Source organism: Anarrhichthys ocellatus, unplaced genomic scaffold (assembly GCF_004355925.1).
Source record: "Anarrhichthys ocellatus isolate YVR2014 unplaced genomic scaffold, GSC_Weel_1.0 scaffold10, whole genome shotgun sequence".
Lineage (NCBI taxonomy): Eukaryota > Metazoa > Chordata > Actinopteri > Perciformes > Anarhichadidae > Anarrhichthys > Anarrhichthys ocellatus.
In genome coordinates this window covers 4,913,309-4,932,696 of record NW_022280040.1, presented here as the reverse complement: position 1 = coordinate 4,932,696, position 19,388 = coordinate 4,913,309, and the positions used below count along the sequence as shown (strand labels likewise).

The 19,388-nt window shown below is 40.0% G+C and overlaps 2 protein-coding genes across 6 annotated transcripts; one reads left to right on the top strand and one right to left on the bottom strand.

Moving 5' to 3' along the window:
- Nucleotides 1-262: 262 nt before the first annotated feature.
- On the top strand, nucleotides 263-12,293 carry LOC116385217 (xin actin-binding repeat-containing protein 1). 5 transcript variants are annotated; one of them, XM_031850482.1, is made up of 10 exons: nucleotides 263-353; nucleotides 717-873; nucleotides 996-1,083; nucleotides 1,171-1,545; nucleotides 1,710-1,788; nucleotides 3,979-4,124; nucleotides 4,755-4,802; nucleotides 10,148-10,278; nucleotides 11,466-11,643; nucleotides 11,742-12,293. In XM_031850482.1, exons 2-9 carry the CDS (start codon nucleotides 746-748, stop codon nucleotides 11,632-11,634), a joined length of 1,164 nt encoding a protein of 387 aa, XP_031706342.1. In that variant the 5' UTR covers nucleotides 263-353; nucleotides 717-745; the 3' UTR covers nucleotides 11,635-11,643; nucleotides 11,742-12,293. The 5 variants fall into 5 exon arrangements, with proteins under 5 accessions (XP_031706342.1, XP_031706339.1, XP_031706338.1 ...); XM_031850479.1 differs by lacking the exons at nucleotides 11,466-11,643; nucleotides 11,742-12,293 and adding an exon at nucleotides 5,176-9,834 and having other exon boundaries at nucleotides 10,148-10,222; XM_031850478.1 differs by lacking the exons at nucleotides 11,466-11,643; nucleotides 11,742-12,293 and having other exon boundaries at nucleotides 5,176-10,240.
- A 481-nt stretch (nucleotides 12,294-12,774) lies between these two features.
- On the bottom strand, nucleotides 12,775-19,382 carry slc22a13b (solute carrier family 22 member 13b). The gene is made up of 13 exons (XM_031849819.1): nucleotides 19,222-19,382; nucleotides 18,974-19,082; nucleotides 18,650-18,844; nucleotides 16,478-18,558; nucleotides 15,873-15,976; nucleotides 15,129-15,283; nucleotides 14,476-14,647; nucleotides 14,255-14,375; nucleotides 14,066-14,160; nucleotides 13,549-13,763; nucleotides 13,301-13,409; nucleotides 12,977-13,171; nucleotides 12,775-12,885 (listed from the first exon to the last, which is right to left on the bottom strand). Exons 4-13 carry the CDS (start codon nucleotides 16,850-16,852, stop codon nucleotides 12,813-12,815), a joined length of 1,614 nt encoding a protein of 537 aa, XP_031705679.1. The 5' UTR covers nucleotides 16,853-18,558; nucleotides 18,650-18,844; nucleotides 18,974-19,082; nucleotides 19,222-19,382; the 3' UTR covers nucleotides 12,775-12,812.
- Nucleotides 19,383-19,388: the final 6 nt, after the last annotated feature.

The window sequence follows — 19,388 nt, the reverse complement described above, 5'->3', positions numbered from 1 at the left end:
AGGATTCTCCTGAAATCTCACATAGGAGCAAAAAACACACAATTATGACAAAAGAAGCTTGACATGGAGAAAAACACGGGGATGTTGGATGAATTGTTTCTGGATTGACGTTCACATCGGCTTCTTTACTTGAGATGAAAGCAGCCTGAATGCATTCTGCATTACAGATTTGTTTTATATTACCCTGTGGATTGCTACTCTACACATGTTCATAAATCATTTTACACAGTCTGTGGTAATGAGGAAGAAAAAGGACTTTGCTCACAAATGCTTCACGCCGTGTGTCAGTCTTGTGATACAGCAGAAGTGTTTCTGATTGTCACAGGGGACAGACGCTCTCCGACATGCTTAAGGTAACGATCCTACTCAAAATGTCCTTTAAATATCCCAAAACGTTAATGAAACAGTAGTTTAAAAATGTGTAGTTAGACTCTTTTGCATTGCTGTTAAATTGCATGACATCCTGAAAATCTTTGCAACTTGTCATTCATGACGGTCTTCACGTTATTGATGTTAAAATCTGCCATTTAGACAAGCTAGCGGGCAAATGTTTAGCTTTACGAGTAGATAAAATGTTCACTTGATTGTTAAACTGAATTTATTGCTGGGCTTAAAAAATTAACAGACTGTGACATGCAGGGTCTGCTGATCCTCTACAAAGAAAACACACCGCAATAATGGAGGTAATATAATTGATTATCTGTCATGTATATTAGGTGATAAAGCTGCTGTGACGTGATTGGTCATGGATTGGAAGAGTAACCTGAGACGAACCCAGTCTGTGAGGAGCGTCCCCTCGTTCGTTGACGAGCCCACCCGGACAGAGGCAGGGCTGCGGGACAAGACAACATCTGTGTCCCATCTGGTGGCCAGGTGACAGAAACACCATCCTCCTCACTCTTTCTACAACTGTGACAACTAAACACATAGTCTGTCTGTAACCTTCTACGTGCAGTATGTTAGTAGATGATTAATATGGTTTTTGTGTTTGTAAGGTATCAAACTACAGTGAAAGTAAGCAGATCTATTCAAGACTCCTCTGTAAATAATGGTGAAGCAAAACCCAAGCAGGTGTTAAAAGAGGTAACCTCTGACTCAAACACAAAGCATCTTCAGTTTGGGGAACATTTTTTATACAAACATGTTTTTTTCTTTGTCCATCACTGTCAGATAACACCATCTATTCTGGAGAGTAAAGGGACTCGTCTGGAGTATCTGATGAGGAGAAATGACGCAAGGGAACAGTTTCGGGACAAAACCAGTCTGACCCGCAGTAAGTCAATGGGGAGCCTTCAAAGCAGCGCTGGGGCCATTGGGGCCCTGAAGGCTCTGTTTGAGTCAAAGACAGCCGCACAAAACAAGGTGAAGAGCAGTTTCAGAGCTGTGAGTTTCTCGTCACCAAACAAGAGAGCAGATATCGTGCCGGCAGTGGATAGAGAGGTTGAAGAGGTAAAGAGCTCTGCAAAGGAACCGAAGATCCAAATTCCTGCTGACGCCCCAGTTAATGCTGCTAAAACTGACGCAAAAGGTCATGTGACTCGAAAGGTAAACACAATCACTTCTAACAGCTTAAAGATCCGGTTTATGGTCATTTCCATCGTGTAACGTCCATCAAGTTACTTCCAAAAGTTAATCAAGACTTAATATTGTCACATACACAGACATATGGCTACTTAGTGGCACTGACAGTTTATTATGTCTCTCTCTAGGTGGTGCATCAGAGCCAGATGGAGAGGAGAAAAACTATCGGGGGTATTGATTTTGAAACAATTGCAGCCTCTCAAGCTGGTGAGTACCAGACGACATTCACCAAATGTGCTCTTTGATGAACCGCCAACCTGACCACTATGTATTCCAACTAATGAAGCATTTCTAAGGTCATGGAAGCAGCTCTCTATTGAGTAGTTATCAGTAGATTAAAACGTTCTATTGTTCGACGAGGTCAATTTGATTGGCAGACATTTTAAAAAACACGAGGAATACAAATTATAGAAAGCCCAGTCATAAACTACATCTGGCATCTTAAAATGAACTCAATACACTTCTAGAACAAAGAGCAGTTGATCAGACCAAGTGAGATACTGTCCCGTATATGCAGCCCTGATCAAGGTTTTGGGGGAGCTGTAACATCACGCCCTCAAGCTGCTCCAGACCTTGATTTGCTCTGACACTATAGTTCAAAGTCAAATAACAAAAACTTTTCAGATGTTTAAAAGACACTTTGCATTAATTAATGGACACAGGACTTTCGGAGTTTCACAAATATCGTGGAGTAAAAAGTTCCATGACAAACATCAGAGACGGTGTTCAATTTGTGTTCTTCCGATGTATTGATTTAAATTCACTGATACCACCGAGAGTCCTTTAGTCACTGGACAACAGGTCAGCTGAACATGTAAAAATGTGATACTTGTCCTTATGCATTCAATTCCTTATATATGAAACATTTACTTGGGTATAAAAGGAGCTGTTTTTAAAGCCATGTTTTACCTATAATTCGTACATCCCAGGAAATGATCAGGGAATTGATAAGCTATAAAATTACCGAACCATTTTTCTTTTTCTTTCGAGCCATCACAATAACAAATATCAGCCTATTTAATGTCTAAATCATCCTGCAACTGAGAAAACCCGAACAAGATGCCGGCTCCTCTGGTAAACATTTCCTGGAAAGCCGTCTCTGAGTCCTGTGACTCAGGTCAAAACTGTGGTCGGTATGAATGAAAGCGAAGAAGTGAAATTGAGATGAATATCAGCACAGTGACTGTGCAAGAAGCAGTGATTGACTCAACCTGGTGTGGGCATAGTATACCACTTCAGAACAGGACAGAAATAGCCAGCAAGCAACAAGTCCTGAATAAGTGTAGGTGGGTGAAAGGGTCAGCTGTCAGTGGGGCAGGAATGAGGCAGAGAGAGGGAGAGACTGAGAGCGGCAGAGGCTCCGTTACCAGACTCAAACCAACAGGAAATCAGACCTAACACAAAGGTTGGAAGGAAATAAGAAGGCAGGCAGGTCAGAAGGAGCTGGGAGCTCTTCATTTTCTGTGAGTAGAGATTTGTATTTTGATCGAATGGGGCAACTAGAGAATATTCTGTCTGCTGAGTAGAAATAATCTTACCCGCATGTTAAGTGTCTTATACATGAATTACTCTTGAAAACTTGTGTACTCCAATATATATAATAATAATAATACCCATGATTGATGGTTTTTGCAACTATGTAAATCTTGAAATATTTGGGTGTTGAGACTTTAGAGGTTGACTTACGTAAATGTTGCAGCCAAAATTCACCAAATCCATCAGAGTTCTCACTTTATACGTCACAGTGTCTGTTTTTGCCATGTGTTCCTGATTGACAGCTGCTCGTCAAGATACTATCTGTATTTCGATAAACAATTGTGTTGTTTGTGTTTACTTTGCTTCGTCAACTGTAGCTGCAGTGACTTGCCTGTCCGTTTAACTCTCAGTATTTGTGTCAGTGGAGTCAGGTGTCCGCCCATCTCCACCACAAGTGGTACATTTATAACTCGACCACATGGCAGCTGTTACATATCAGCTTGGGAAGTGTTGTTACGGGTGACCCTTAAATCGCTAACACACAGTTTGGTGACATGGATGCGAACATAGAAGTCATTTATAACAATGAGTCACTTGTTGAAATTCTGTTTAAATTGTATACAATGTAGTCACAGTTTCTGAAGAAAAGCACTGTATTTTGACACCAGCTGCCTATTTAACCGCTTATATTAATCAGGAAACAAAGTGAGTAACAATTACGTCTACTTTCAACTTTAACCACAAATTACACATGCAGAACTTGATGGCACATTTACAGTCCATCACAGCAAATACTTTGATCTGAATACCATTGTCAACATGGAATCTCAGACAGCTCTGATTAGGCTCATATCTTAAGTGCGACACAGTGTCATAAATACATTTTACATATTTATACCGCTGTGTTTGATGTGTCTGCAGATGAAAAGAGGAGGTCAAATGCAGATTTCAGAGACAGCTCCTTCAACCAAACCAAGGAGAAACTGTGTGTCTCAGTCAAAGTTATGTCCGCTCTCTACCTGTCAAAGGTGGTACCTCAGGATTCAACACGCAGCCTTTCAAAACCGGTAAACAACTGCTTAATCATTTTGTACTCTCTTCTATTCGGCCCTTACTACAGATGCACCGATAACGATACTGATGTTAGATATCGGTCCAATGCTCAAATAGCTGGAGTGGGTATCTGGTATCGGATACCATTATGTCAATAAATAACAATTCAGTACATTTACATCTTTTATTTATTTTTCAGATTTAGTTTTTTAAAGTTAGGAAAGCAATGGTTAAGCCAAGCTTGATGTTTCCTTACATATAAAAGGATGATCCCAGTCACTTCCACACAGTGAGGCATACAGCTTATTAATTAAACACTGGTGTGGGATAGTTACTCGATATCTGTTAATACCCAAAGACCACGTATCGTATCGGTATCGGTACTGAAAAAGTCGGGACATTGCATCCATGGCCCTTGACCCTAATTCATAAGCTAAATGTTTTCGAGCATGATGACTAATCAGAAATGAGTATTGAACAAAGCCTTGTAATAAAGTAGCTTTATAGCTACGCACTTCAGATTATTTAGTTTTACAGTGTCGTATGAAACACCATACAGTGTAACACTAAAATGTATCATATAATGATTAGAAATCTTCCAGTAACAATTAACCCGACCTGAAATGATCCTTGTTTCCGTCCAGGCACAAGGTCAGTCATCTGAACCTGGGAGAAGAGTCAAACTAACCAAGGTAAAGCACAATTTCACCCGACATTAGGCATGACAGTGTGTATTGGATTTGCATTGTCACAATAACATCTTCCACACTATTATACAGCTCAAGAATCTAATGCTTGCTTTTTCTGAGAGTTGCAAGAAACAGATATTGGACATCTTCCACTCAACATTTTATTTTATTTACCATTGTGGTTGTATTTGCTGGTTGCTCTGGAGCTCGGCTAACCCACTGACACCTGGCATGTGGCAAGCAAGTCAAGTTGTATGATCTGGACGGTATCACTTGCTGTAAGCATGTCTCCACACTCCTGCGCATGATTTCCACTGGATAGCTCATTTCTGTTACAAAGGACTCAATGATGAGACTGTTAATCTGCTCTTCTAAGATGTCCGAAGAATCCCAGCAAAGGGAAGATGACCTCCTTACACCTCCTTCAGCCAGTCATAATCCAAAACCAAAGGACATCGCTGAGGCACACTTGCCACAGTCCATGCCATCCCAACTTTCCAAAGAAAAGCTACACCAACAGCGGCAGAAATGTGAGCTGAGAAGGCTCCTGAAGCACACTCACCCAGAGCTGAAGATGTTAGATGAAATTGTGGATGAGGAACTTGCTGAGGTTTTGAGCTCGGAGACTGGGGGGATAGCTGGTGAAAGTGGATACGAGGGAGAGGTCCTTTCAAGACGCTTGATATTTGAGAACTGTGCCCTGAGTAACAAAGTATCTCCTTACACCCCCAAGATGCACAAGGCGATGGGAAAAGCGGAAAGAGACGATGTCAGAAAAACATCAGCTGTGTTTGAGGAGCATGAAGAGAGGCCACGTAATGAAAGTGATGAGGGGATCTTGGAGGATGACAAAAGGCTTGGTTCTAGTCCAGATCCTAAAAGAGAGTGTGATGAGGAGATGATAAGAATAGATGTTCAGGCTACCAAAAAGATATTTGAGAGTCAATCTGTGGACACATACACACTAAGTCCAGAGAATAAGTTCCAGGGGAAAGTTTCTATTTCTGGGGATGAGACAGGGGCAGTCCAAAAACGAAAACAAGATTTTGAAATGTGTAGCAAATATAATTTACACAGCGAAAACAAAAGCAATGCATGTACCAAAAGTCTTGATTTGACATATCAGCCCAATAAACAGGGCCCATGTATTCATATGGTTGGTCAAGGCACTGACCACAAGTTTTCACGTAGGGAAGAGGTTTCTACTGGTGAAGCAGTCTTCGAGGGTAAGCCTACAAGCCCTCTTGATACAGAAGAACTCGGGGTGAAAATCAAAACGAGTGCGGCTCTTTTCCAAAACAACCCGTTTATCCCAACAAACATAGAAAAAGAGCATTCCTTTATGCATACATCAAAATCACAAAGCCCAGCAGGAGAGAGTGGGGAAGCTCAGGACTATCTGATAACTAACGTCAAGAACAGAACCCACTTGTTTGAATCAATGCCATTTGACAAAATTGGGCATCAGAGCAAGGACGAAATTGAGACGATGGTGGAGAACATCAAGGAAATACTGGATTCCCTTTATCATGGCAATGCCATACATTCAGATGGCTCAATAATTGAGGTAAATGAGACAATGATAGCCAAAAAGGCCAAATTCACACTTTCCAAGAGTGGGCCAGAGATAAAATATGACGAGGTGGCTGAAGGTGGTGCACAAAACTTCATAGTCCAGTTGCTACCACGGGCAAACTTAAAGCCTCAAATCATGTATCTAAAGGAGAGTAGTAAAGGAAGTATGGAGGTCACAGTGGTGAATGTACCCGTACACCAGCATCACTTCACTACAAACCAAGACACAGAGTTTAAAACTGTCAATGTGGTTCAGCTTGTTGAGGATATTCTCAATCAAGATAACTCTCTGCGGAAAGGAGTAGTTATCCAAGAGGATATGGACAGATGTCCTGAAGTCATTGTTTACTCCCTCTACAATTATTTTGATGAGGAAGATGTGAAAAGTTATTGTCCTCCACAAGGTGCAGAGTATGATGAACCAGAGCCAGTAAGAGGTAATGTGAGTAACACAGACAATAAGGAACTAAGAAAGGGGGTCATTAAATCAACCATAAGCTGCCTCCTAGAAATTCCCAAAGATCAAACTTACCATGAATCCATACAGCCTGAAATCACAGAAAAAGGGAATGTAAAACTGTTCAAGAGTTGTATTGAAAAGGGAGATTTGGAGTATTTAAAAACTCTTCAGGCTGAGCCAACAGTACAAGAACAAGAACTCCCTCAAAACCAAAATGTGACTGGACAAGGAATAGAGCTTCATCGTGAACAGAGAGGTGATCAAGCAGAGGAGAATTCCGAATGGGTCCCAGTGGATGTTAAGAGACTGAGAAACATATTCTCTGGAGATCAAAGACCAACCCAACCAAAGCAAAATGCATATGAAAACCGTGCCCAATCTACCACCATTTGTTCCACATTTACAGGTCAAAATGTGCCACTTGGAAAGGGCCGGTCCTCTACAGAATGCATTCATGGGCAAGTAAAGAATAGCTTTAGACAGTGTGGTGGCAAAACACAAGAGGAAGCACCACAGGGATCATATCTGCATCTTGAGACACAGGACGATGGCAGGGTGCACCAGGCTGAATTAGTTGAGGTGGTAGATGGCAAGGACAAGATATCAAACCTCCAAACTGCAATACATAGCCTCCAACAGGCCACGATTGAGGCCAAATCTTTGAAACACTCATCACAAGAACCTGAGGACCAAAGAGAGGACTCATGCACTGAGCCAGCATGGGATGAGCTCCCATCCACCTCCAACATCCCCTCAGAACATAAATCAGATCACAAACATGAGAATAAAGAGACAAGCTGTAGAGACACTAATTCTGAAGATGTACAAACTACTGAGACATGCAGCAAAATGGGTCAAAAAGGCACAGAAGTGGTCCTGAAACAACCCTTTCAAGCTGCTATGGTGTCTGTACATAGTCCAGAAACAACCGCTGTAGAGCAAGAGGATGAGGAAGTAGTTTTTGAGGGTAAACTTCAAGCAGCTTTGGATTCCCTAGAGAAATCCAACATCAATGTCAGTAGAGGAGATTTCAGAGCAGCTATGATATACAGAAACGTGTCCAAACCTCACAAAGAAAGATCGGAAAATGTGGATGCAGTGTTTGCTCAAAAACCCACTAAAAAGGAGTTTTGCCCTGTGACGGAACCTAAATCAACTCAAGCACCACTGAGACAAGAGGACTCCAAAGAACAATTGATTGCGGCAAATGCAGAGCCCCAAAGTCAAAGTGAAACCCTAAATAAACCGGCTACAAGTGCTGTCTCAGAGAAAATCAAAGGGCCTGTTGGTCCTGCCATCCAACCTAAGCCGGAGCATTTGAAAGTGAAACAACGAGACATTCAACCAAACAACACAAAGAATCCAGAGGCCACACAAACTAATGCTGTGAGACCTGAAGACACAGTTCTTCAACCATTGCCATTGATATTAAAGTCACGCAAAGATGAACATAAGCAAGGCCTGTTCAAAATAAACACTGATGATAATAATGATAATAATAACATTCAGCTACAACAGGAGATAAATGCCAAAGCAGAAGAGAAAAGCCCCCAGGACTTCCCAAACAAAGAAAATATACAGGAAACAGATGAAAGCCATGTAGATTTTCATGAAGCATGTAAGAAATTTGGAGGTAAAAAGGCATTTTCAGCAAAGAATGCTCCCGTAAAGCCAAAAACAGTTAAAATTGCTCAGCTTGACAATAAAAACCCCAAACTGTCTGGAGATAATTCCTCATTTCTCACAGATGCGGTTGAGGAACCTCAACAAACTCTAACTGGTCCATCAGGCAATAACCCAAACACCTGTGGACAAACTACTGACAGCAAAGACACACACAAGAAAGAAATGAAACAAGAAAGTAAAGTTGAAATGAGGGAAAAGAAAGGACGAACGGAGACAGAGGACGAACGCCGACAGCGGCTGTCAGTTCACATGGATGAAATCATGAGAGGGAACATAACAGCAGCCATGGAAATTGTTGACAACTTGCGAAAGCAGGAGGAACTGCACAGCATTCTCAGTCGAGTTGAAGAAATTGAACAGGACACAAGCAAGGTTGATGTAGGGTCTCTGAGGGGGGTCTTTGAGAACGTTCCCGACTGGGTTGTCAGCTCTGACAAAAACAAACAAAAAACAGCCAAAGTAGAACACAAAGAAGGGAGGTTGCCATTAGAGAAAGACAGCACTGAAAGCAAGTCTTCAATGGCACATGTTTTTGGAGATCTTGAGCGAGCCAGTGAGGAAATCGTGAATCTAAAAGAGCAGACTTTAGCCAGACTTGTGGACATAGAGGAAGCAATAAAGAAGGCTCTTTATTCTGTCTCTACCTTGAAATCTGACTCAGATATTGTTGGTTTATCATGCCTGTTCAAAGAGTCACTAGGGTCCGAGCAAGGATCCCCACCCTCTGGTAGCATTAGCAAAATTAGCATCGGGTCAAGCAGGACAAAATCATTGCAGACAAAGGAAAGCCCCACAGCACAGGGAAGCAAGAGTGCAAGAATTGAAGTAGCCCCTGCAAAACAACGAGCAAGTCCTCCATCCTCACCTGCCTTCATCTCCATCCAGTCGGCTGCTAAAAAGACCGATAAATCAGAGTTGCATCCACCAGAGACCACAATCTGCCCGACATGTCAGAACAGCCCAAAAACAAAGGAGAAATTCCGGACAACTAAAACCCTGACATGCAACAGTCCTGCTCAAAACAGAAAAAGGGAGCCCCAAAAAGGAGGTAAAAAGCAGTCCTCTTACAACCCCAAAAGAGAGCTCAGTGTACTTGAGGTAAAGACTGACCACAAGGGAAACAGTATTATGGGCACCAAAACAGTCACAGAGAACCTGTTTTATTCTTCCGAAACCTCCACTGTTGTTACTGGTCAGCCGGAAGCTGCAACATCCACAGGTCAGGCAGCGGTCAGTCCAGCTACGTACCAGATCACCAAGCACCCAGAAGTTCAGCTGCCAGTCAATCAGAAACTTTAAATCATTCACAGACAGGTGCAGTTTGTTACCACCTGTATTCTCATACATTTTATAACAAAGTTGTTATGTACATAATTTATTTGCGAAGATATGAAGTTTGTTATGATTGCCTGTTTGTTTATTTCTTACACCTTATTATAGGTTGCAAATGTTCTTATTGATAATTTGAGGATTTATTTGTTGCTTGCATTATTTAAAACTGTTTTTAATTTGCAATTGAAATTGAAGATGCGTTATTGGTTTTCATTATACTTTTGTTTGTTGCTATTGATGCTTATTATACTTTTTTCTTTATTTTAACCCAGCTTGGTCTCATTTCTCTCATCAGTTTCAACCAGCTTGTCGAGACATGTGTTCCGCCTGTTTGAAGACGGTTTATCCGATGGAAAAAATTACTGCAGACAAATACATTTTTCATCAAACTTGCTTTTGTTGTAAACAGTGCAAGAAAAAATTAAGGTGAGATACTGAAATATTTTCCAGGAAAATCACCTGCAACATTGATCATTGATTTCAAATATTGAATTATTTTCTGTGCCAAAATGAGTTATTACACATTTTGCATTGGCCTGAATATAAGAGTAAGCAGGACAAGACAAATAACACTTTATGTGTCTGAAAATATAAAATAGACCTGGCCTGAGCACAGATGGGAGCTAACGCCTGGTGTTAGGACACTTTTGCAATTGGTAAACTTAACCAGACAAATAAATGGAGGAAACTAACTAGCCAATCAATATTAAGGCTACAAACAACCCATAATGCAACACACTTAAAGTCACAGGCCCACTCCGTTAGCTCCAAACATTCACAGAGAACATCTACTATTGTAAAACATAATACACCCACAGTTGTGAGAAACTTCATCTTATATTCGGGCCAATAACTACAATAAAATGAATGGTTTCCAAATATATTAAAAATCTTTAAATTAATAATTGATTGATTTGTTGAAATATTGTATTAGGGCAGTCAAAATATCAGTATTTCACGACAGTTATCGTGGGCAAAAGAATTCACATATTAACTATATTATCCAGAAAATGCCATTAGTCAAACTCATCTTTGACTTTGTTTGTTGTGCGTTTTATCTCTTTTTTTGGCAAATTACTTCGATTTTATTTAGCAGTAGTAATGCTTTTACAGATTGAAAATTATTTAAATATTCATTCGGAGCACTGGTTCCCAAACTGAGGCAACACATGACCGTCAGACAAATGTCAAATGAAACTAAAGTTGAATAGACCTTTTTCATGGCAGATATTTTGACTCTTCAAACACAGGTGTAAGTTGTACGATTGTTAATTGCTGCATTGCATTGCAGTACTGTAATTGCTGGAACCGAGTCATCATTAATGTCATTAGTTCCCCCTGTACTTTTCCTGCTGTGACAAGTGACAATCACGGCAGAAGATATCTGGTAACCACTGGCTAAGAGGTTAAGAGACATGACAACTTTTGAAGGATGATTTTCAAAAATGCAAAATGAAATACACATGATTCATTTAAAAGGTTTTAAACCCCCCAAGTGAACTCTAAATGTGCCACATAGCGACTGTAACTGCGAAAATACCCTAACTACAGTATCTTCTAGCAAATGCAGACCATAAATGTATCTGTACCTGACAAATTGTGCTCATTTGTAGCATGTACAATTACGCACCTCTATATGGAGAATTCTACTGCATATTTCACTACCAACAACTGTTCAGAAGAAAAGGGAATTATGACGAGGGCTTTGGACATGCTCAACACAAGAACCGATGGCTTCTCAGGAACACTGCTGTGTCCAATGAGACGGAGTCTGAGGCATAAATACTCAATGTGAGTATCAGCAGGCAACGCTTATCTAGGACCATATTCACGATCATTCATGAACACTGAAACGCTCCATTAAAACTGTGTTCTCTTTCTGTCCTCAGCTGATTCGATGGTGACTGTGACAACAAATGTAAAGATGTGTTTGAGGCCCCATGCAATGGCCAACTGATCTCCAAATTTGACAGTGTGTTCATATACTGGTAACGCATGATAGTGTGTTGGAACATAACCTACAACCTAAATGGCTTAATCATACAGTCAGTTGTATTGAATCAACTTGTGCATTTATTTTAGTTCAGTTATTGCAACAATTTTTAGTAAACATTTTTTGCATAATTATTTCTTGTGGTTTGTAAATTAGATGTTAACTGGGATAACAGAAAATAATCAAAAACGTTATTCCACCAGTTCCATTATTACCCATCATGTTGATATTGTGGTCTACAACATCTCTAACTGATACGGTGCACCGGACACAACATTTGATCTAATCCAATCTAATGAGTGAATATTGCAGAAATGTAAAAATAAATTGAATCATTGTGGGTGTGAATCAGTTTATTACAACCTTCCAGTTATAATATGATTGTAATATATAATATGATGCAAAAAAAAAACAATTTCACAAATTGTGTTAATAAAATAATATGTCTCAATAACCTTTTGGCTTTTGTGTGTGTTTTATTTTTCAGCCCATGTTTGTATTACTCAAGTACAGTATATTTCACCTCCTGCATGTTAAAAAAAAATGAACCTGTGTCCCAAGTTGCAACAAAGGTTACAGCTTCTTGGTCTTTTTCAGCATTTCTTTAATTTGTTCAGCATGGATTTAGTTCCCTGTAGGGCCATTTTCTGGTTTTCAGAAATGAAAAACAAATTCTGACGAAAAACTGTAAAAACAAATGTCCATTTGACTTATTATTATGAGACATACGTCACTTTGTAAAATGGTATCCAGAAGATGTCCAACATGCTTTCAGATGCATCTCTAGCTAAACAAGTAAAAAGTATAATGTAATTGAGAGCATTCTGATAAATCTGTTTTATCAGCAGGCAAACTATTTATTATATATATATTATAATATATTATATTATATATAGAATATATATATTCTATATATATATATTTACATATATATAAATATATATGTATATATATACTTCCATATAAATTACATTTTGGTGCTCTTTTCTGATTGCTCCTCTTCATTGAAGGATCGCGTCTGAGGCCCATTCTCAGGTTTTCTGTAATTAATAACAAAAAGATTATTATATACTGCTCTGAGTTTCTTGTAAATGAATAAACGCTCTGTTGTGAAAGAGTTCATCAACTCACAGGTGATCAGGGTGGTCCTGGAGTTCAACATTGAGGGTTTCAGGCAGGAGTAAACAAATACCCCCAGCAACAATGGGGACGATGCCGTATATCAGCATGGGAATGGTGTAATGGTAGACGTCCAGGAGCCTGATCAGCGGAGCGAGGATGCCCGCCACACGAGCACACATGGAGTTTAGACCTACACCATTCTGCCTGCCAGCGTAGACAATAGACTTGTCAGCATCTCACAGCATTTAACAATGGACAACATGACATTTTCCACTAATATTAAGTATAATAACAGAATTTTATGTTTTACCTCTGGGACACTACCTTGCTTACCTTAAAGTGGTAGGGTAGAGTTCTGCAGTATAAACATAGACTATGGAGAAACTGGCAGTGGCGGCAAATGCAGCAAGTACAGCTATGATGGTTACCACCACAGGAAGGTCTGATGGACAAATAATAAATCAGACAAAAACACATTTGTTCAAAACATGTCTTTGGTTAGTAGACGGATGTAGCAAAGGTATCACTGGGTATCGTTTAGAGAAAAATGGGATTTGTCCTATTATTACCAAACAAATTACCTTTTGGAATAACAAGTATCCCAAGACAAGCTGCACCTGCAAACAACAGGACCCCTGCTTGACATATTTTCCTCCCGAAGTGCTGGATGAGAGGCAAACTGCCCAGACGTGCAGGGAATTCTACTAAGGCAAAGATGAACTGTGTGAGGTAGATATCCAGACCAAAAGTGCCCACATTCAGGATCAGTCCATAGTACACCAGACTTGTTCCAAACCTGTTAACAGAATGGCAAAGATATCTTCAGTGTAACTATAAGCCCTGAGATATACTTGCTTCTTAACCTCACGTTCACGTAGAAAACTGTCTGCGTCGTGAACTGAATTGATCATCATATATTTACACCATGTATAACTTAATTTCAGAGGATGTGCACAACCAATGCTCCGAACAGATGCAGGATACGCGACGCAGACATTATGTGCACGCCTTGGCCTTGTAGTTAAAAGCAAGTATGTCTCTGGTTTACAGGTAAAGCTGTAGACGCAGCAGCAGGTTGTGGTTGCAATGAATACTCACCACACGTAGCTCATAATGATCGCACGTTTTCTCAGATATGATATCCTGAAGATGTCCAACATGCTTCTTCTTTTGGATGTACCCTCATCGTCCAGCTAAAGAAAATGTAGGTGTAATTGTTTTTAAGTTGGTGTATATTTATCCGAGAGCTTTATTGTGTTTGATTTGGCTTTGGTTGAAGCAGCTCACCTTGTTGAGCAGATCTTCTGGGACCTCCCTTCCGTTCACCCTGGCAGCCCTCCGGACCTCCTTTATGGCTTCCTCCTTCCTGCCCTGAGTGATGAGCCAGCGAGCTGACTCTGGAAGAATCCTAATGGACATATAGGTTTTACATCAACTTTATTTTATCCTCCACAGTTAAAATTAAGATTAGCATCCATGAGGTCCATGAGGTCTTAGAGGCCGCTGACCAGTAAAAGATTCCCAGGACAACGACAAGAGGGCTGTAGAGCACCAGCTGCAGGATCCTCCAGTTAGGGATCAAATAGGCAATGCCAGACAACAGCATCAGTCCAAGAGGGACAGCAGTGTTGCAGATAATGGTGCAGAAAGCAAACTTGGAGGAATCACTCCACTCTCCACCTTTAAAGCAATAATACCATGTTATTTTTAAAACGTTAGTTGTAGAAAGTAGGTTACTTGCAAGCCTTATAACTAACTTTACTGTCATTTTGACAACATTAAGTTAAATGTAGAGTATGATTGCTTCTGTAACACAAAAGGAGTTGCAGCTTGCAACCATTTGTGACTTTCATTTCAATTTTACAAATAACTCCTGTTGCAAATGGAGGCACTTTGTGTATCTGATTATAAAGACAAACAGAATTGTGTTTTCTTCCCTCTGTGACTGTGCCAGTGAAATCTACCAATCACTTAAAGATGCTAAGTGTAGAATGAAGTGTCTGACTTTGTCGGCCCCCAGTGGTAGAATGAAATAGAAATGCACCCACTTATATTATCAATGTAAATACATCTAATTTGAATATTGTCGCTGTTTGTAACACTGTAACAATAATGCTCTTCAAACGCCACAAGAATTTTCGGTCGTGAACATTTTACATACCTATCACAAATGCATTAACAAGAATGCCTGAAACGGAGAAGGCACTTAAAAATTTGAGAACAATGTAAACATAGATGTTGGGTGAGAAACCAGCACCGACACCAAACACCAGCAGGAGAAGGAGTGAAAGCAGGACCACAAAGCGTCGACCAAACCTAGGAAGAGAGGAGAAGAACATTGGTGCTTGAGTTGTGTATAAGGATGTATATGAATCTTTCTCTCCTTTAAGTTCAGAACAATACAAATCATTTTAACAGATAGACTGAATGTATAAAAGTGTTTCCTTGAATTGTTAAAAGGTGCTACATTTGAAATCCAGAGCATATCTATGATTGAGTGATTGCCTCCATATGGCGACGGCTGAGCCGGCGGCTAGCAGCTAACGATGCTAACAGCACGAACAGTGAAAACACACAGAGCTAACAGTGTTTACTTGAGGGGGAATCGGGGGGCTTTACATGGGGCACACACACAAGCACTCACATGTACTAACATGTGCGGCCGGATCAGCTATCAGCACAGAGAAGCTTAGATTGCAACACATAGAGAGAGAGAGTAACTTCATCCTCTGCTCAGGACGCCATTACTTCACAATATATTTTAGCTAATAGTTGATTGCTGCTCTGCTCTGAATTTAGCACCTTTTAAAAACTTCTATTGGTGCTCGGATGACTTAAAAGTAAAGAGCAACCTGTTCAGAATCATAACTATCAAGTACATATAAAGGTGGGAGTGGATGTGCACCTGTCAGCCATCTGCCCCAAAACCAGCGCTCCAATCAGAAGACCGGCCATGTAGATGGACTGTGACGCCTCAATCAAACTGCTTCTGTCACACACCAGGTTGAACTGGTGACAAGAAGGATGGTGAGAGGAGACCAAAACACCTAACTAAGTGTTGTTTTTCTCAGCCCCTATTTGAGATGTTTAATAACTGAAAATGGCAGTCGGTTAAATATAAAAGGGTTTTTTCCATCAGTGGTGGTGATTCCATCATCTCAAATCTTCTCACTAACAAAGTGTTCTGCTTGTTGTGCTGCTATTGAGTGGATGCAAATCAATCCCATCATTCTAATAGTTGTATTGTAGTATGGAGTACTTTATGTTAGCAAGTTTAAATTGTATTTTTTTAATTTCTTATGTTGTGATTTTTATAAATATGTCGAACCAACCCATCGCTAAACAGCAGCATCACGAAATGCTGTCAGAACAGTATGGTGGCTCAGAAGGGATAAAAAGTCAAACTGAACAACTGATAAATAACACCGAACTAATAAAATAAACAAAAACAAAAAAAGTATGCTCACATAAATCACAAGAAATACATTGAATGGTACAACTATCGCTCACCTCTGTCACGATGCTGGAGGCACCTTTGGGGGCCTCAAAATCCCAACCATTTATGCATCCAGTTGTAGTGTTCATCCCAGACGCTTCAATTATTTCCAAATCCAAATCCACAGGTGAGAACATTTCACAGCTTTCATACTTCCCATCCTTGTTCACAGGGAGGGTGAGATTATTTTGTCTCTCATCCGTCAGGTTTGGCCCAAGCTTCAAGATCCAGTCAGTGTTACAGTGATGTGGGAAGCTCAGGCCCGTGAACACCTGACCGATTATATCAAAAGCTGTAAACACGATGGGGATACTTAACGCTGCCACTAAACGCTTCTGAAACAAACCAAACTCTCCAATCTCCTTCAGGATCTGCCCGAAGTTGCTCATATTTGGTATCTGGATGTTCAGCGTAGGACAGAGAAAGGTCCGGCTTAAAAAGAAAACGTCCAGCCACCGACTGTCAACTTGACTCTAGTCCTGCAAGTTAATGTTTAAACTGACAATCACAGTGCTTTTATGGCCTCCCAGACTACCAAAGTATTGAAATGTGATGTCAGGATCCTTAAGGCTGAAGTCCAGCTGGAGTGCAGCTCATCCTCATCAGTTGCATCACACCTGCTTTTAGAGCAATACTTTGGGTACTTTTCTCAATTAGAGTCTGCACTTATGAAGTGTGTATAAAGGGCTTTAAAAAAGTCTAATCAGGAATGCTCTTCAAAGTCTGAGTTGGGTCGTCGTTCGACCTCAATCTCCAAACCACCACCTTCTCTTTCTGATTGGTCACAAACACGTGGAGTCAGAAATCTTTCAAATACGGTGTCCATGAAGTGAAAAACACAATATTTCCATAAAGATACACTAGCGGTCACTTTTTCTTATCGCTCAACAGGTTACAACATGAAAACCCCACAGTAGTCTATGTCTACTCTTTAAGTCAAAAATACACAGTATAAGTTAGGCCCTTGTTAAATGAGAGGAGAATAAGAAAGACAGCAGGTACCTATTGTACCTTTATAAGATGCCATTTTGAATCTGATTGTTGTGTTTTTTCTTTAATTTTGTCAGTTTAAAATGTGCACTTCTGTGCCACGATAGACTTGAAGAGTTGTTAAAGAGCACACGGTCACATGAAGACCACGCTGGCCATAGAATCAAAACCTATTTCCTCAATCAGATTTTCTATTTTGGGAAGTGATCCTGTGAAAACGGTTGTAAAATGTCTTCTGTAACTCTGAAAGAGCTTTATCAAAGCTAGGAAAGGGTTGTCAGGGTCATCTCGGCTTGGCGATAGAGTCCAGACATTTTTAATATAATTTGATCATAATAAGGCAGTACATCTTTCACCATTTATTAAATTCTCTCTTAAAGATGCTTTACTAAATGGCTGGAGTAACCCTTTGATGTTTACAAAGCATAAAATAGACACAAGAACTTTGAAAGGGTTGTAAAAGGATCATCATAGTCATAAAGATAGTGAGAACAGTAAACTTGAAGGCAGTGAGAGCAAATCAATCCTCATGTTCAAACAGTGAAACGGCAATAAAATAAGAATAACTAATAGTGAAATATAACTTTACAAAAAAAGAGAGGGAATGCACAAAGCAAGAGTGAAGACCATACAGCGTATAAAGCCAAACAGGCAACTTACCTGAAGTTGCACTGGAGTCAGTTCAGTGTAGGTTCCTGAAGTATTATTCATTTTAAAAACATGTATTTAGAGGAACAACTTAAAGAAACAACTCAAACAAATAAGTGTATTAGCAAATATACATGCATCATTTAATATATAAATACAAATCCAATTTATCATACAGTTTATAACTTTTGCGGGAGTAAAACATTTATTAACAGATTGTAACAATAAAAAATAAAATCATGTGTCATAATTTCAACATGATTCAATTGATGCTTTGCATTTAGATAATTGCATTCTGATAAATCCGTTTTATCAGTTGACAGCAGGCAAACTATTAATTATATATATATATTCTATATATGTATATATATACGTCCATATAAATTACATTTTGGTGCTCTTTTCTGATTGCTCCTCTTCATTGAAGGATCGCGTCTGAGGCCCATTCTCAGGTTTTCTGTAATTAATAACAAAAAGATTATTATATACTGCTCTGAGTTTCTTGTAAAGGAATAAACGCTCTGTTGTGAAAGAGTTCATCAACTCACAGGAGATCAGGGTGGTCCTGGAGTTCAACATTGAGGGTTTCAGGCAGGAGTAAACAAATACCCCCAGCAACAATGGGGACGATGCCGTATATCAGCATGGGAATGGTGTAATGGTAGACGTCCAGGAGCCTGATCAGCGGAGCGAGGATGCCCGCCACACGAGCACACATGGAGTTTAGACCTACACCATTCTGCCTGCCAGCGTAGACAATAGACTTGTCAGCATCTCACAGCATTTAACAATGGACAACATGACATTTTCCACTAATATTAAGTATAATAACAGAATTTTATGTTTTACCTCTGGGACACTACCTTGCTTACCTTAAAGTGGTAGGGTAGAGTTCTCCAGTATAAACATAGACTATGGAGAAACTGGCAGTGGCGGCAAATTTTCCAACTATAGCTATGATGGTTACCACCACAGGAAGGTCTGATGGACAAATAATAAATCAGACAAAAACACATTTGTTCAAAACATGTCTTTGGTTAGTAGACGGATGTAGCAAAGGTATCACTGGGTATCGTTTAGAGAAAAATGGGATTTGTCCTATTATTACCAAACAAATTACCTTTTGGAATAACAAGTATCCCAAGACAAGCTGCACCTGCAAACAACAGGACCCCTGCTTGACATATTTTCCTCCCGAAGTGCTGGATGAGAGGCAAACTGCCCAGACGTGCAGGGAATTCTACTAAGGCAAAGATGAACTGTGTGAGGTAGATATCCAGACCAAAA

Bases quoted from the DNA above. Each gene is read 5' to 3' on its own strand.
- slc22a13b (XM_031849819.1), bottom strand. From the start codon at position 16,852: ATGAGCAACTTCGGGCAGATCCTGAAGGAGATTGGAGAGTTTGGTTTG. The intron at 15,977-16,477 runs GTGAGCGATAGT...TCTTGTCACCAG, and splicing joins CCTCCAGCATCGTGACAGAG to TTCAACCTGGTGTGTGACAG. The intron at 13,410-13,548 runs GTAATTTGTTTG...TTTGTCCATCAG, and splicing joins GATACTTGTTATTCCAAAAG to ACCTTCCTGTGGTGGTAACC.
- LOC116385217 (XM_031850478.1), top strand. From the start codon at position 746: ATGGATTGGAAGAGTAACCTGAGACGAACCCAGTCTGTGAGGAGCGTC. The intron at 1,546-1,709 runs GTAAACACAATC...GTCTCTCTCTAG, and splicing joins AAGGTCATGTGACTCGAAAG to GTGGTGCATCAGAGCCAGAT. The intron at 4,125-4,754 runs GTAAACAACTGC...GTTTCCGTCCAG, and splicing joins CACGCAGCCTTTCAAAACCG to GCACAAGGTCAGTCATCTGA.